The sequence below is a fragment of the Tympanuchus pallidicinctus genome, unplaced genomic scaffold (assembly GCF_026119805.1).
Source record: "Tympanuchus pallidicinctus isolate F22 unplaced genomic scaffold, pur_lepc_1.0 scaffold23, whole genome shotgun sequence".
NCBI lineage: Eukaryota > Metazoa > Chordata > Aves > Galliformes > Phasianidae > Tympanuchus > Tympanuchus pallidicinctus.
In genome coordinates, this window is record NW_026294740.1 from 7,413,127 (window position 1) to 7,430,284 (window position 17,158).

Consider the following 17,158-nt stretch of genomic DNA (forward strand, 5'->3'; position numbering starts at 1 on the left):
TACAAAACAATGACCATGATGACAAAACGTCGTATTTTACCTCTGAGGAAGCTGTGCTCTTTTCTTTACGTTGCCTTCACTGGGAAGTTATATTAAAAAAACATTAAGAATATTCTTCCTCTTCACATAATATTTTCCTCTGCTCCAGCGCACTGCTCTAACAAGAACAACTTCATCTCTACCTCTAATTCTCGCCCTTGCTGCTGGCAGGTGAGACTACAGTCATGCTTTTTTCCACTGTTAACCAGCTGATTCTGCATTTCTTTAGCTCTCCTTTATATAAAAGTTACATCCAAGCTCAACCACACCTCTGTCTTGCTCTAGACTTAAAAGCCTAAACTAGTTCTCTCATCTTTACCATAATTTCAAAGAGATTTTGTAAAACACCCAGTAAAACATCTCTGAAGGTGCTCTGCCTCTACTGTTTGGCTAAACAGAGCAAGAAGCCTGCTCTAATTATTCCTTCACAAGTTTTACAGAAGTCAGCACTCAACAATAAATGCCTCAAGAAAGGATTTCCTGAGATACAAGGAGATTCTTCAGCTACCACGTAATACTTTTCCTAGCTTTCCACTTTGTCATAGAAGGATGAATAATTATTATTTTAAAATGAAATAAGCATAAAGAAAAAAAAGCCCAGAGAAAAGCTTATTTAGAAAACCAGGTTGGCGCCCACTCTCAGAGAACATCCACAGCTCAGCAAGGAGCACCATCCTCCTACAGCAATTCAGCAGCTTTTTCATTCCATGTTCTCTGCTAGGAATAAGAAACACCACGGACTTCAGCTCTCTCACTAGGCTCATATGTCAACTTCTACACAATCCCTCAGTTGTAGCACTTCAGCAACACCTAATAAATGGATGTAACTGCGATTGGAGTGATCTATTATACAATTTTTTTTTTTTTTTTAATAAGAAAAATGCAAACAAATAGCATTTAAAATAGCATCTCCAAAAGCCACTGAAAGGGTTCAATTCATGAAAATTTATTAAGCTCTGCTTGAAACAAAAGTGAGTATGTGCTTCACTGCACTGGGAAGTGTCCTCGCTCAAAGCTGTGCTCCATCACAAGTGCTCTGCTGTGCAATCACACCTTGCTCTGAGAGCTGCAGCACGTTGCACGCAGGGAAGAACCATATGCATTACTTTGCAGCAACATTTCCTGCCTAAAATCTGTTACAGCCAGATTTGGTTGCAGACTTTATTTTCAGACATTTAAACTAACAGAAAGTGATCGCAGCAGAAACTCTTCCCAGGTATTTTGAGCTAAGCTGAGAATGTCATTAGAAAGCAGAAAAGAAAAAAAGAAAAAAAGGGTGGGGGGTTTGCAAAAAACCAAACAACCTTTTTTCCTGTGCTGATGGTGCCATAAAGCCTGACTATAGATACTGCAACCATTTCAAAGGCAGGAAAGGCTGAGGCCTTCACTGTGGTGTCCACTGGCTTTGAAGTGCCGCAAGCAGCTGCTCCCAGCAGATAGGAACTGTGGTACTGTTGGAGTTATTTTTTTTCCCTTCAAAATATACTTTCAAATCTAACAGCTGCAAGTAGAACAAAGTTGAGCTAAAGTATATTTAAAGAAAAAACCCACCAGCTTCTCTCTAAGAGAGTTCTCAGTGGATACTTCAAAAGAGTGGCGCTGAATCAGATGAAGCTGGAACGCAGTACCGACATGTGACAGCTGAAACAAAATGCTGCAAGATCCCCTCATTTCTTCTTCTAAAAAAGCAAAGATTCAAAAGGAAACTGGAAAAGTTGAAAAAAATGTTAACGTCCATCATTTTGTTGGACCTTTTTCCTAACTTTTCAAACAAAAGATGAGAAGTTTCACACACACACAATAAGCTGATATTTATTTGCAGGCAGGGACATCTTGCAGCCCCATTACCAGCAGCTCAGATGCACATCTGTAATCTCTCTGAAATCAATTCTGAAGATTATACTGAAGCACAGGCAAGTATTCATACAAAGCAGATGGAGAAAACCACAGCTCTCAAGTTCTTACACTTCCAAAACGTTTCTCAGGTTGGAGGAGGTAATACCACATCATTTGGTTCTTCATTATCAACTCCACTTAATATACGGACAACAGAATTGTCCTGCAAGCTACCAGTGCTCCTTCTGCCACTCCATGCCAACCTGCCCCAAGTAAACCTGAAGCTTAATTTTCCTTCTCTGTCTGTATAAATTCTGTTCTATAATATCATTTAGACACTTGAGGCAGAACATCTAAAGCAATTACTTATTTCTCAGAGAGCTGAAGTATCCTATTTGTAGCTGGGTGCTTATTTCAGGACTGGAAGTCTGCTGGAGCCATGCTGAAATGTGCCACCAATTTTTATTTACTGCCCAATTTAAATAGTCTGAATCAGCCTATTACTCTGCAAGTAACAACTGAAGAAGCATGTAGTAAAACAAGGCAAGGAAATGTCTGCTTTACAATCTTTTTACAATCTTAGAATTTCTGAAGCATTGAGAGCTACTGGAACTACTGAAAGGAAATTTAAGAGTGGAAGAACTGAGCTCATACCATTCTGTGGTGTGCTGAAGGAGTTTTATATTGCAGAAATGACAATGCAAAAAGAGGGCAGTTTACAATGATAACCTGTTACAGTGTGCAGAAAGGGTCACATTTTTCATGCCTGCAAGCTTTCAAAGAACATTCTAAATGAAGCATGATCAGAAATGCAAAAATAATGGGGCAAATGCAGGATTCCTATGAAGATTCTTCTGAAGCTCTTGTTTAGCTGTTCAGTGTTGAAACCCTTTCCCTGTGTTTCACTGTTATTTCATGAAGGCTACATATCACCCTAACAAAGAGCTGCTGGACATCTCAAGTGAAATCAAATTGAAGCAGCAAAAAGCTCCTTTTGGAGGAAAATGTTTTCACTGATATCAACCACAATACCACCATTGTTACAGAATACAAATGTAAAATGATTCGTCAAAAAAGTTTAAACCACCACATTCACTGCTTGCTTTTTGGGTTGTTTTTTCTTTTTGATCCAGCATTTAGGAGTTCCAAATTTGAGGCACAAAGGTACAAGAAAATAAATAAAAACCAAACCGTGAAATTAAGCACTGTCACTTTCCCTAAGTGCACAAAAGAGCGAGTATTTGGCAGAAAATTCTATCTATGGCTCATTATCTCTTCTCATACATAGTGAAAAATAAACGACCGTTTGTTGATAGAAAGAAGAAATGTTGCAGCATCTTATGAACTGCAGCTTAGCGTTCAGAATTACAGATCACATTCCTAGATGTGGGAACACAATCTTTGAATAAATACTTACTTGTGGCTTTAAAAACATACCACCAATTTTGAGAATTGTAGAGAAAAAGAAACCATCATGCTGCCAGTGACGGGAACATAATATGCCACAAAAATATTCACTTTCAGGTGGACACCACCCAACCAATGCTTCCCATCATCCTTCCTTCAATGTGTCCTTTAATTGACATCGAACTTCACCTTCAATGCAAGTATTTATTGCAGTCTTTCACACAAATAAAAAAAATAAACAAATAGAGTGATTCCTTAATAAGGAGCATGTTTCTGATTTCTAGCCCTCGAGAAGTTCTACTGAATTACAAGAGAAATGAAATTCTCCCTGCTCTTCTGACAAATGGGCTCATCATCTACAGAAATCCATGAGCAAAAGTCCCAACAAAGCTGCAGGTTGGACTGCTCCTGATTCATGCAATAGAAGAGCCATGAATGTTACCATCCACACACAAAACAAGCAGATGCATCTCATTGCTACACAGGACAACTTTGCTTTCTCCTTCAGGTGACATCACAAATAGTACTGTTGACAATTATGAGTGCTAAGGAAAATACCTTGACCTGAATTAACAAACTCTTCAATTCAAGCTTAACTGGAGAGCTATGCACAACACACACTCCAGGTTCTCCCAAACGCTGGCTATGATCGGTCTCAGCATGCTCAGAATGATCCCAATTCCTCAGTTACTCAAAGAAGTGCCTTCTGAATGGAATACAGCAATCCTGCACCACTCCCATACCAGCATGGAAAATAAACTTTGTCAGGAAATGAAACTGCATTTCCCTGCTGGAAATGTAAACCTCTATCCACATAAAAACACTGATAAGAGATAGCTTTAAGCTTTTGGGCTAATTGCATCACTGCTGTACCACTGTACAGTTGTCCTAAAGTAATGAAGAAAAGGATTTCAATCTTAACAGATGTTACCAGACACCACCTTACACATCTGTGCTAGCTCCACGGCTCTCAAGCCTATGACATGCAATAATTGATCTGCCTCTATTTATCTTTTCCCTTTGCACTTCACAACACTGCTGCACTGCATTTTCTTGTTTCCACCCAGATATTTCCTGACAGGTTCCCGACCCTGAAATTACATTGCAATACAGAAAATCCCTAGCAGTGGGCCAAAAGAAACATTTATATGAACACTCACCATGTTAAAAATGATAAAAAGATCAAAACACTGTTCCTTAGCAAGAAGAAAAGCAGATAACACCTGAAATATTTTCACCTGGCCATTATGAAAATAGGTGTTGCCACCTGTAAGCTTCGGAAACAATTTGCAAGAGGCAGATGTACAAAAGATTGCAAATGGGAAACAAAAATATTTTTCATTTGGAATGCCTCTCCTCCATCCTCCTCCCCTCTGTGTACCTAGAAACTCTGTTGTTATAGGAGGAATAGCAACACAGAGTGAGAGCAGGATTTAGCCACAGGAGAAGAGCTCCACCTGCCCCTGCTCCCCTGTGCCCGAAGGAGCAAGCTGACTGACCTGCTGCTCGTATCTCTGCTTGAGCTCTTCCAGTTGCCAGGAGAATTCTTTGGATTGCTTTTCCCGGAGCACTTTTGATCTGCTTAGATCTGCTTCAACCTTTTCCATCTACATGGTAAATAAAAAGTATTTATTTATTTTTAAAGGCATAGCATTCCAGCGTTTTCACAGTTGTTTGCAAACCATCAAAGACCTGAACAGAACCTGCTGAGAATAACAATAGTGTTATTTGTATGGAGTAAAGATGAATATTCAGTGAATACAGCATTATTAGTAACTTAAAGGCACTTATGATGTCATTCTCCGATCACAAAGTGTAGGCTGTTTCTCACTTGACAGTAGTAAACATCCCATTAAAATTAACTGAATATTTTTCTGGACAAACGTAAGACTCAAATATATTTCATTTAAAAATACATTGCCTGTGGAAGTTCCAGAGAAGCAACGCGTGAGTCAGCGCACCAACTACACATTTAAAGTTTACATTAAATCAGTAAAATAACTTAAAAGAGAATTATTTGGCTGCAAGTAAAGTTCCCTGAAGATAGTCATCGCCTATGAATAATGAGTCCCAAGCATTCCAGCACACGGCATCAAGGAAGCAATTTTATAACCCAATTAACAAAGGCTTTTGTATCAAAAGCACAACTGTTAGCTGTGCATCAGGCATGTTTCCAGGGGAATATGTATACAGTGCTATGCTGCAGTGAATACTCATCAGCTATTTCAGATCCAGGTCCCAACATAAGCAGCAAATAAACCGCCTCCCTACATGCGACAGAAAGGAAAAGGAGTAGAGCTGTCAGGAGGACACTGCTGCCACACGTCCATCTGCTGCACAAAGAAGCAACGCCTGAATTCCTGAACCACAAGCCAAAATTCTGTTTGGCCTGAGGGAGCACTGTGTCTTCAATAGATGTCTTTGCCAGTTGGTCTGGACATCACTTCTAAGCCAAATAAAGAGGAGAAAAGACAGCGGTCAGAGAGAGAGAAGAGTTTTACTGGAAAATTCTGCAGCAAGAGAGGAAGGTGTAGGATGAGGAATTATTTGGGCAATGTAGGAAAAAAAACAGAACAAAATGGACCATTTTTCAGTAATCCTTGAATCTCACTACAATCTGCTATTAGGAAAAGGGGCCTCTGTGAATATTTTATGAAGATTTTTTTTACCTGCAAATTTGAGTTGCACCTCCATAGCCAGACTTCACTAAGATCAATAAACATAGAAAAATAAAAGGTCTTGATCTTTTACTAAAGGAGTACTTTTCAAGAGAATGAAAACATTCTAAAACATGAGATAGTAAAAACATATGCAGAGATCCTCTAATGCTACAGGGCTTAATGATCCTCAATCAATAGCAAAGGTTCACATTTCCTACAAGTGCAAGGGAAGCTCCTGATCATCATTTGCCAAGCCCAAGAAACACTTTTTCTTAGCTACTATCAGAAAGACTGCAGATCTGGCAGTTAAAAATGTACTACTCACCCATCGAGGGGCATCAGGTGGCTCTTAGTAATCAGAAACTCAACAAAATAGGAAGCAGATGGCAAAAAAATCACTGAGCCAAATGAATGAATCAAATATTGATTACAAGAAGCAAAAATGCCACAGCCCATTCTCCATAAGTAACTTCACCACGTCACACACAAAAAAGATTTTAGAAGCCCAGCATTCCTAGAGCAGTTAAAAGCAGTGTTGCTATAGCTACTACAGATTTTGATTTGTAAGTAATACGTTCCACCTAACCACAAAAAAACAACAGAGAATTTCCCACTATGTTATAATCTAATAGGTGATTCCAAAGAGCAGGCATGTGCAGAAGAACAGGAAGGACAAAGCTACAAAGACATCCCAGCACTGCTTCTTTCATCTTTGAACCTTGGTTCCTGTAAAACACCACTGCTCCGTTGTGAAGTATAGCTCACTGTTTCTATGAGGGGCAAAATAACTCTACAGCAGATTGCTGGAGTACAGTAAATCTTATTTTCAAAGCGTCCCAGAACACTTTCTCAGAAAAAAATTTACTGCACTTTTTAAATGACAATTGATTTTCTAAGTTATCCAAATTTACTGAACCTGTTATTTAACCCCTTTTTCATTTCTGTACCAGTAAAACAACTCTTCCCTATAAGACAGCTCTTCTCATTCATAGGAATATTAAAACAAACACTATTTCAGAGAGCTGCACTGATGCTTGGTAGTAGCAAACAATATCCTCAGAGATAGAGATTTATATACCAAATCTTTACATATACATTTTGGGCAGCTCTTCAGTAAGGGATGGGAGTGTAGCTTTGTGAGAGAGGCTTATTTTGTTTCTTTTTTGACAACAACTTCACCCAACTTTACTGTCCCATAACATTGCCATCCTCAGAAAACCAGTACACCACCACATAGCAGTGTCAACAACAAGGTTTGGCTATGGTAAGTGAAGCTGGAAAATTGAGCATATGGACAGGTAGAATCACAAGCTTGAGATGCATACAGGGATTTCAATCACATGAACTAGTTAGGAAAATACTCTGTTCTCTCCTTTTTGATCACTTATTCCTTATTTCATTCATCACGCTGCATCTTTAAAACACAAGAGACACTGGCTGAACTACTGAACTATAAGGAATTTAATGCACTAAAATGTCTATACATAAACTCTTGCTACTAAATTTCAGGGACAGAAAAATGGGTTTCACTGTTACCTGCCCATGAATGACAGCAGACACAATGGCTCTGCCCCTGTTTAGGCTCAAACTGATTACAGCACCTCATTAACAGAAGGCAGAATCGCTCCGAAAAGCGTGGGAAGAGACACACAATTAAGTGGAAAAATTACGAACATTGTTCTGTAGGGGTGTATAAACTAACACTTTATAGAGTCACTCTTGAAGAATCCCTAATCAGTATCATAACTGCAGATACCTTTATAACAATGACAATTCTGGCTTTGTTAGAAAGATGAAACAACCGCTAACATCCCTTTTTGACTTGCTAGCAAAGACACTACATTGTGAGAGATTTTGATGTAGCACTATCAAGTGAAGCATGTTTCTGGCATTATAAGATCAGAATACGCTATCCTACTGAGACAGAGTTTCAGAAAGGCTGGCATTGTGACCTTCTCACCTGCTGTTTCATTTCAGCATAGACTTTTTCTGAGTTCAGCTCCACCTGCCGCTTAAACTCCTCCAGGGCAGCATCTGCCTGCTGGGCCTGCAGCCTCTGTACCTCTGTCACCCGAGTCAGCTGCTCCTCCTTCTCCCTAGAAAGTCACAGAAAATTTTCAGAGTTCAAGTATCAAATAAAAGAACAAGTGTGCTAGTGTAAAAGAAAGGCCTTTAACCCTAGCAGTTTAAAATAGTATTCAGATTTCAATTTCCTGTCCCAGCTTCTGCCAAACTTCCCTTAGCAATACTTTGAAGAAGGGAATAGAAGTCTGCAGTTATTTTCACTTTCTCTTGTCAAATTCCACCAGCCTAAACATAGCATTCATAGCCTCTGACAATAGCTCCACCTTCAAAGTCCACACGGACGGGGATGGCTCACTACCTGGGCTATAACCTCCTTCCTTTAAATCTCACCTTAAGAAGTGCATTGTCTTGATGGTATTTAAATGAACTGCTTTATGGCATGATTGCACTGCTCCATTAGAAACAAAAAACAATTATCCCAGAGCCATCTTTGCTCAGACAAGATTCAGGATTACTCACTGCTTGACATGTATCAAAATGCAAAGCAGCACAACGCCCGACGTACCTTCTTAATATATTAGAAACCCATAAAGCTGTAATATCCATCCAGCCTTTAAAGTAATGACACGTTAAATCTTTAAGCAAAGAGAGCTCGTATTAACAGCCTATACTATTTGGCATATCAGCATTAAAACACAGACAGAAATTAGTTTGGGCTTGAGGCATCACCGCTCATCAATGGCAAAATATTCAACATTTTATGGACATATGTGCACACAGATATATACACCTTAAAAATGGACACAGCCACCATACTGACACATCACAGAAGAAAATTCTGATTCAGTCAGGAAGCATGGATAACTCTGTTATCACAGGGCAGTGGAGCTGCCTGACTGTGTCAAAACATGCAAACACAATGGTGCTATCAATGGACAGAGCTGGCTCCACCAGTGGTTTATAACAGAAGACACATTCAAATAGATCTGTGGCTGACATTTTCATTTTGCAGGTGGAGGAAGCACCTCATGATAAATTTCCCACTTTGACAGAAATTATTTCCATATAAAACAAAGAATCTGACACACAAGAGATGGAAAAGACCAGCTAATTCATCCAGCCTGTCACCTCGCCAGCACGGCACTGGCTGTTATAGCACTGAGCTTTTTACAGAGGTCAGGAAGCTGCCAATCCCAAACTTACAGCATTCACATCCTCTTCCGTGGTTTTCATACCAGCCTTTAACAATGGGACAAAGGAGGTAATCCTACATCTTTGCACAGTGCCCAATTGCAGGAGAGCCAGGGTAATTCTATTAGCAAGGCTATCAAAGAAATGCCACAAGCCCTATGTGAGCACCTTACTGTTTGCTATATTTTTCTCCATTAAGCATATTTGAAGAAAATTATTTGGTTTTGGTACCCTCCTTATGCCTAATTTATTCTGTTGTCTATAAAGAGACTGATACTTACGTTAAGAAAAAGAAAATACCTTTTTTACCTGACAGAAACTGGGCCAAGACAAAAACTCCCACATCACATTCTCATTTTGGTGATTATTGCTAAGGATGTGCGTGTTTTTTTCTGCCTAAATTCAAATGGCACAAACGTAACTTATCACAATCATAAGTGCAATCACAAAAACCTTCAGACAGATCTCAGAAGGTAAGCAAGGTCCATGCGAGCTGATGCACTGATGCTACCTGCAGAGCCCTTGGCTTCATGGCTCCCCTGAAATGCACATACTAGAACTGTGCTGCTGAGCACAGAACTTCCAAAGGTTTTAGCTGCTGGAGACTGAGGTACAGTGAGCACATCATTACCTTCTCCCATAGCAAAATCTACAGCAATTCATGAGACTGAAAATGAAGAGAACGAAGGACCTTCTGAGATTCATGTGGCTCAGCATCCTGCAAGAGCAGAGATGGGCAGCAGCTGAGCATTGCCCCAGAGGAAACAGAGGGGAATGCATCACCATCTCCCAGCAATCCTTCATTTGTTTATGAGCACAGCATAACACTTCTTCCTCCCCACAAAATACATCTAATACTTCCATCTCCACACAGAAAACAAAACCAAAGCTTATTCCAACACTGATTAACTGTCAAGAGGGACTGGAAGAACATTTTCAGCCCAGGCAGATGGAAATGCAACAGATTTAAACATAAAAGGAGAAGATGCCAGTCCTTGTGCTGCTAGCGAGCCTCCAGATGTACGCATCTCCTTCCCAAGGAGTCTATTTTTATTTTGAAATATTACAAGATCAACTTTTCAGGATTGGATTTATGCACCTTCCTTTCATTTAAGGACTTAACGCCACGAATAGATGTAACACCTCATTGTAACTAGGAACAATTCTTTGTGTTATTTTCTTTAGGATGGGGGAGCAAGCTCTACACTCTGTAAGATTTGTACAGAAGCTGAGAAAACATGCACAACAATGGACTGCAGTTCACAAATATAAGAAAAGCTGCACTTTTTTTTTTCCCCAAGCCACTGAGCAATGTGCCTAGCATGAAGCACTACAATATTCACTTTGAAGACTTTTTTTCAGTTGGTTTAGTTGTGGGGCTGAATACAATACAATTACATCACTTAAATCCCCTAAAGCTGAGCTGGCTTGAATATGAAAATAGTGTGAATTTACTCTTTGTCCCCAGTTTTAAGAGCATCAAATTCCTCTTGTTTCAGCGTATAAAAGATATGGCAACAGAATTAGCAATTTTATACAGCACAGACCATCTCAGTGAAAGTGGACTATGAAGTCCAGAATTGCAGTTTTAGAAAGCAGCACTCTGAAGCTGACTGATAAATGGCAAATATAAACATCTTGAATACCTCTTCATGCTTAATCAGAAATATTTTCCTTGCTTCGTAAAGTGCCTTCCAAGAGGTAACAACTGAACACAGTAAGACACTGCAGCGCTGCAAGCTAATGAAACACAGGGCAAGGCAGTGATTTACATGAGAGGTTAAATAAATTCAAGATGTTCCAGCAAACGTAGCATGAACCAGCAGTATTATTCGCAGGGTCCTCCAGCCAAAAGGTTCTCACCAGGCCCTATACAAAAGGGAAAGCTGACCACCAACAAACAAGGAGTGGGAGCAGCATCTCTCTCAGTCTTCAACAGATTTTAAAGTCTTAGATTGCATTAAGCACAAAAGAAGTACCCTGGAGCCACACGTGGACCAAGTTTCATATCCCATTGGCAAATCTGCACGCAAGCACCCTGGGCAGAGCTTAGAGGGCTTCTCAGTAATAGGAAAAAGTAACAAGTTGTGAAGAAAATCTCAACATTCTAGAAGTTTAGAGGGATGGCATCTCATCAGACAACCTAAAACACAGAATCCTAAGCAGCAAAAATCAACTTTTATCATAGATACAGGAAATCTACATTGGTATCTTTTATGTACAAACACACGAGTACCTGTGCTGGGTACGGACACTCCCACACTCAAACCTTACAGAAGGCATCCCACCATCCCACTGTCTGACCTTGGAGCATCTCACCCTGCTCCAGGGTGGCAGCACTTTACCAGTATATAGCCAAATGCAAGATTCATGGCACTGCTACTCAGTCACTCGTGACGACCATTAAATACACCACACAACTCACCTGGCTAGGCACGAAGACTATTTTAACCACATACATGATGTATTAAGGCCTAATGCACCACGTGCGTAGAAAGAAAAGGCTCCTGTTTTAGTTTGCTGCTACAGAAAAATGCTCTGAAATATACCATTTTATTGCTCATGCTCTACTATTTGTAACAGTGATAGTTTACTACCAGCTTCCTGTGTAAATTATATATTGGCCCTGCGCACATCCATCTTAGCTGCAGTCTGTGCATCTTACAACAGAGACAGTTATTACCAGCAAACAATGAGGAACAACAATGCTCTTACAGCAAGAGCACCCAAACATCTGGGATGTGTGCAGAACACTTCTTTCTGGTGTGGAGAGGAAGAAAGACAGTGTGAAGTCATTCAGGCGGAATGATAACTAAACCAAAGCCAGATCAAAGGAATGAAGAAGAAAGACTGAAATGTGAAGCTGAAATATTTATTGCCTTCAAAACATCATCCCTATCCTGTCCCTGGGCACTTTAATATTTCCAAGTTGTTAGAAAGCATTCTAACTTGTTTCATCATTTCAAAGAAAAAAAATATAAGGTAGAGAACAATTTTATCTTTCACTCTCTGATTTTAAGCACAAGATGAGCTTGTCCTGATGAGAAGAAGTATGAATCCACTTATAAATTGTTTACATTTTGCATAATTTGAGATGTTAACATCAAAAAGCTGGTCTGCATTCCTTCAAGTAAGCTGTAATAATTGTGTTGTAAATATCAATCATTTTAAACCATATACTCATGTTTTAAATAAATCGCAAGATAACATTAACAAAATAAACCACTACTTAGAGTCATTAATGCATTTAGAGTAAATACTCCACATGTGTAATATCACACGTCAGTGAAATAGGAGGAATAATGCATTACATTCTAAATGAGCAGCTCACGAGCTTACCAGATATTGCTCAAACACAGTAATAATTATTATAACTATTTCTCATTATGATAATGACAGGGTAGTGCTGTGCTAGGTGCTACGCAAACAGAATAAAAACAGCAACTGCACAGTGATGAATGAGATGTGGGTGAAAAGCTTGGGTAAGCTTTGTTGTGAACGTGGCTGGAAAGGAAAGTGGTGTAACTTAGCTAAGCACTGCAGAAATCATCCACGAGATTTAGATGCATCACATATGAAAGGGCCACAGAGGCTCGGTTATCCAAAACGGAGGATTAGGATATAGATTAATTGCGTGGCTTTCATGTGCTGAGACATCAGGCAAACCTCAGCCAGTGCAACATGGAGGGGAGAACAGGAGAAGTGGGTGTAGATCACTGCTCAGATAAAAGGAGACAAGTCTGTAATTAAAAGGTGGACCAGTAACTCAGCAGCTCAGATAAATAGATTTGTGAGATTACCCAAAGAAGAGGTACAGAAAAAGAAAAGATGGGGATCAGAGAACAGTGCTGTACCACAGAAGGTTGGAGTGGAATAAAATAAACCATCTCAAGGACAACCCATGGGAGAGAACATCTAAAAGAGGAGGAGAGCCAGGCAAGAAGAATCAAAGAACAGCAAGATGGTACAAGTGACAGTGCCAACAGTGGCTGGAAGTCAAAGACGATGAGGATTAAATAACAGTATTAAGACTGCCTCCAATTTTTTCCATGACAGAATTTTAAGTGAAATATCTAGCTAATTACTTCAGTTTAAAGAATGCCAAATATATTATTTCAAGGACGCCTACAAGTTGGGTCAAAAAGCCCCTGTTAACAAAAAAAATTCCCACTAATCTTGTTGCTCTTCTCCCCTTAAACAATCATGACTACACCACCAAATACCATTTCTGCATGAGAACAACTCAAAAAAAACCTAAGCCTATCAGAAGTGAGGAGATGCAAGCATCCAGCGTTCATTCAGTCATTTTGTATATGAAGGCAATTATTTTTAGAGCCGTTATGTTTTAGGATGTCTATTACAACATGGATATTACAACAACATAGTAACTCAATGCCAAGGAGTGATGAGCACTTACACAGCTCATCAGTTACTTCTTCATGCCCACCAGTGTGGTGGACGTGGTTTTACGTGTTATTTTTTCAATAGCAGCATGTTAGAAATGCTAACTTTCACTTCTTAGTGACGGTTGGCTCTGCTGTTGATGTAATTGAAGGAAAGCTGCACAAAGTAAGCAAAAAAAGTAAAAGTAGACTCAAGAGTACCAAATGTCATTGAAGTTTGCCTGGCAACAAGTAAAAAAGTAATGAAGACATTCTTTGAACCAGACTCCCTTTGGCCAACTGAAGACTCTTCATTTCAACAGTGTTTTGGGCACTGTAGCCTTGAAGTACACTGCACTGAATATAAAAGATCTGCTAATATCAAAGGGAAGCTTTTTGGAATAAGAAGAGGATGATTCTGACCTTTGTCTTAAGCATTTATATATTCACTTACTGAGATCAAACTATAGCCCTTAACTATATTAATTATTACAATATCAGTTTCAGCAGAAACTATGCATGATAGTTCATCTAATAAGGCAATACTTCTCCCTTCATACAGCTATATGTTATAGCAAAGCACTTCCTTAGTCAATATCATTAAAAGGATGTAACAGATCTATAATCATCTTAAGGGACATGAGTATATGCTGAGTATAGGCAAAAGCTACAAATCAAGCCACTTTTTTTGGTCTAACTGGAGGCTTTTTTAAATACATATTTCATTATCGCCAGTGGGTCTCCAGAGAAACTGGTGAAAGAAAATGAAAGGCTGTAAATAGTTAATAGAACACTTTAGGTTTTCTTTTAAGTGAGACTATTAAATAAAGCTACCACATTTTTTTGTCCTCTGTTCATACTTTACATTGTGCCCCCTAGAGTGAGGGTTATGTCAGCATGTTCACTGGAGCTAAAGGAATGTTTACAATATGCTGGAAACTTTGACTGGCTCTAAAAGGTTTCAGATGCTCAAACAGAGCACCAAGTGGAGAACAGCTGGCTGTTTTTCCACTGATTCTTAGAGGGGAAAAAATAAAACACACACATACACACAAAAACAACCCAAGACCACAACCCTGTCTTAAAAACAGTCTCTAAACTGTTCAGCCACTTAGCATTATGCTGCTCCTAAATCACAAGCTCTGCCTTTCTCACCATATTGCGACTGTTGTAACCAGACAACATGAAATATTTTTAATAAAAGCGAATGATGAACACAATGAACATGAGCATAAACTCTTAATAATGCTCTTTATTGCAACATTTGGAATTAAAGACAATGGCTTCTCGTATTTCTTTAATTATTTCCTGCTTTAAATAGTAATAGCTTTTCCATTCCTACAAGAATTTCTCCATACACAAACACTTTGTTTTCAAGGAAAAATTGAATTAACTGCAGGAAAATAACTACACTTAGGCAATTATCCTAAAAATATTAAGAACAAGCAGTTACTGAGAATCTGCATTCAACATAGAGCAGCAAAAAAGAAAACAGTCCTTATGGTTAAAGTTATCACTGCATTTATTTATCATCATATGGATGATTCTCATGCAGTTGTATTTTATTGTATGCAGTACTATTTGTCACATCCTCCTCTACAGGAAATCCAAGCAATATACTCCCTATAATTGCATTTTAAAGAAGGACTTGTTTAAGATAAAATGCTCAAAGGTGTGAGATTAAATCTCAAGATCCATCATAAATCACAACTGAATTAAAATAATATTTCAAATTCCAATTTTTTTTTTTTAAACACTGCCCTGCACCATAATAGTAAATACACAATTATGCAACTGCAGCCTGCAAAACTAAAAGCAATTAGATTCACTGCTACTTATTCCTTCTCCTCCTGCCACGTATCTTCAGGTTATTTATTTATTCTTGCCATTATCTGTTGTGGTTTTTGTTAGCTAACATGCATTATGTACACCATCACTTTATCTCAGATTTATGTACCTTCATGTTTCTTATGTTATCCCTGTTATAACAACTTAGATAAAAGTGATATAAAGACTAAGGGAGTTTTGCAAGAGATTGCTAAAAGATTCTTGCATAAAACTTCCGGTGCTAAAATTTGGTGTTTTTGCATATAATTGCAGTGGGAATGCTGAGTCAGGCCTGAAGCAGCGATGGACCATCTGATAGGAAGGCAGGGCCAACCCAGGGAGCTCAGGTGCACGCACTGAGGCTGGGCGAGCAGAAGGGATGGAGCCAGCCCTTCCCAGACCTTATTTAAGGGTTGGCAGTGGAGGCAAGAGGATCTCTTTGGAGATTTCTGCATACCTGAGGCCTTCCAAAGGTAAGCAGCTTCTTCCCCTTATTTCCATGCCCATGGCTGTTGCATTTGAGCAAATCCTCACTTGCTGCAGCCTGGGACCTTGCTGCTCTGCTGTCATTGCTGCACTTCCATTGTGTTACAATTATGAACAAAGAGAGTCATTTAGACCAAACAACATCTGGACTTTCTCTTCACATATAAAAGAAAGCTATGCTATGAAAAACAAGTTATTGCAAAGCCACAGCTGTAGGAAAAAGTAGGAGAGATGCAGCATAACCGTAAGATCTGTGTATATGTGTACATATACTCTTATCCCCATATGTACTTGTGAATTGCTTTACTTTCTGTACTTCACTACATTTCTACTGCCACAATCCATCCTCATACCATGCCTTTGGTTGAAAAGGCTTGGAAACATTTTGCTCTGCCATCATAAACAAATCAGAAAATATCTTAAAACTGCACTCACATAATTTAACAACCATTCTAAAAATACAAATCTGCTAATAGATAAGAGCAGCTCTGCTGGTTTCAGGAGATCTTATCTCTTTTCCTCAGAACAGTCTTAAGCACGCTCAGATGAAAAGGAGCAGAGAAGAAACTGGCAACACCTCTTTTCTCCAGTGCTTATGTAAACAAACAATTTTATTGAGTGACTTTCAATAAACCAGCTGCTAAACATTTGCTCTGTATCTTCACCACTCACAAGGCTCTGAGATTTGACTCCATAGGCAGGTTTAAAAAAAAAAATGGTAAAGATTAAGAGGAAGAATGGTATGAAGCATTTAGCTGTATGTAGTGTCAACGTATTGCTTGTCACTTCAATGTTTGGTTGCAACACCTGCAACTGCCGATGTGACCTTCCATCTAATGTGTCATAAGATCACTTTATAAAGCTCATTTCCTTCAATTGTACTTCAGAACAGATCTTGAGAAAGCTGCATTTCTGCAGCGTAGTGAAAATATTAATTCCCATACAAGAGATGCAAACTCAGAAGCATTAAATCAGATCCTGTGATTATTTTTAGTATGTGAGAATCATCGCAAGCATTATTCCAAGAAACCAGCAGCAGGAAGGTCTGCACCTCCGTGCAGGTGACAGGCACAGAGAGTTAGGAAGAAGGATAACGACCTCATCTCTCAGATACATTTATAATTTATTCTAAAGCTCCATCTTGATCTGGAGAAGCTTTATACATCCATGAAGCCATAAAGGTATGTGACCAAACAAAAGGGAATCGAGAGAAAACCTTTTCCCCTAAATAATTGCACAGATGCTTTCTACATAATATCTTGTTATTAAATAAATGCAGTTTAAATACTTTCCTTACAAAAAAAA

General features: G+C 39.0%; 1 protein-coding gene across 5 annotated transcripts in view; it reads right to left on the reverse strand.

Moving 5' to 3' along the window:
- Positions 1-17,158, reverse strand: part of CEP112 (centrosomal protein 112) — a 139,025-nt gene that overhangs the window by 81,601 nt on the left and 40,266 nt on the right. For all 5 annotated transcript variants that reach the window (XM_052688026.1, XM_052688023.1, XM_052688024.1 and 2 more), the window contains 2 exons: positions 7,903-8,038; positions 4,782-4,889 (listed from right to left, as the gene is read on the reverse strand). In XM_052688026.1, coding sequence (XP_052543986.1) covers positions 4,782-4,889; positions 7,903-8,038 — 244 coding nt within the window. The remainder of the gene's footprint in view (positions 1-4,781; positions 4,890-7,902; positions 8,039-17,158) is intronic.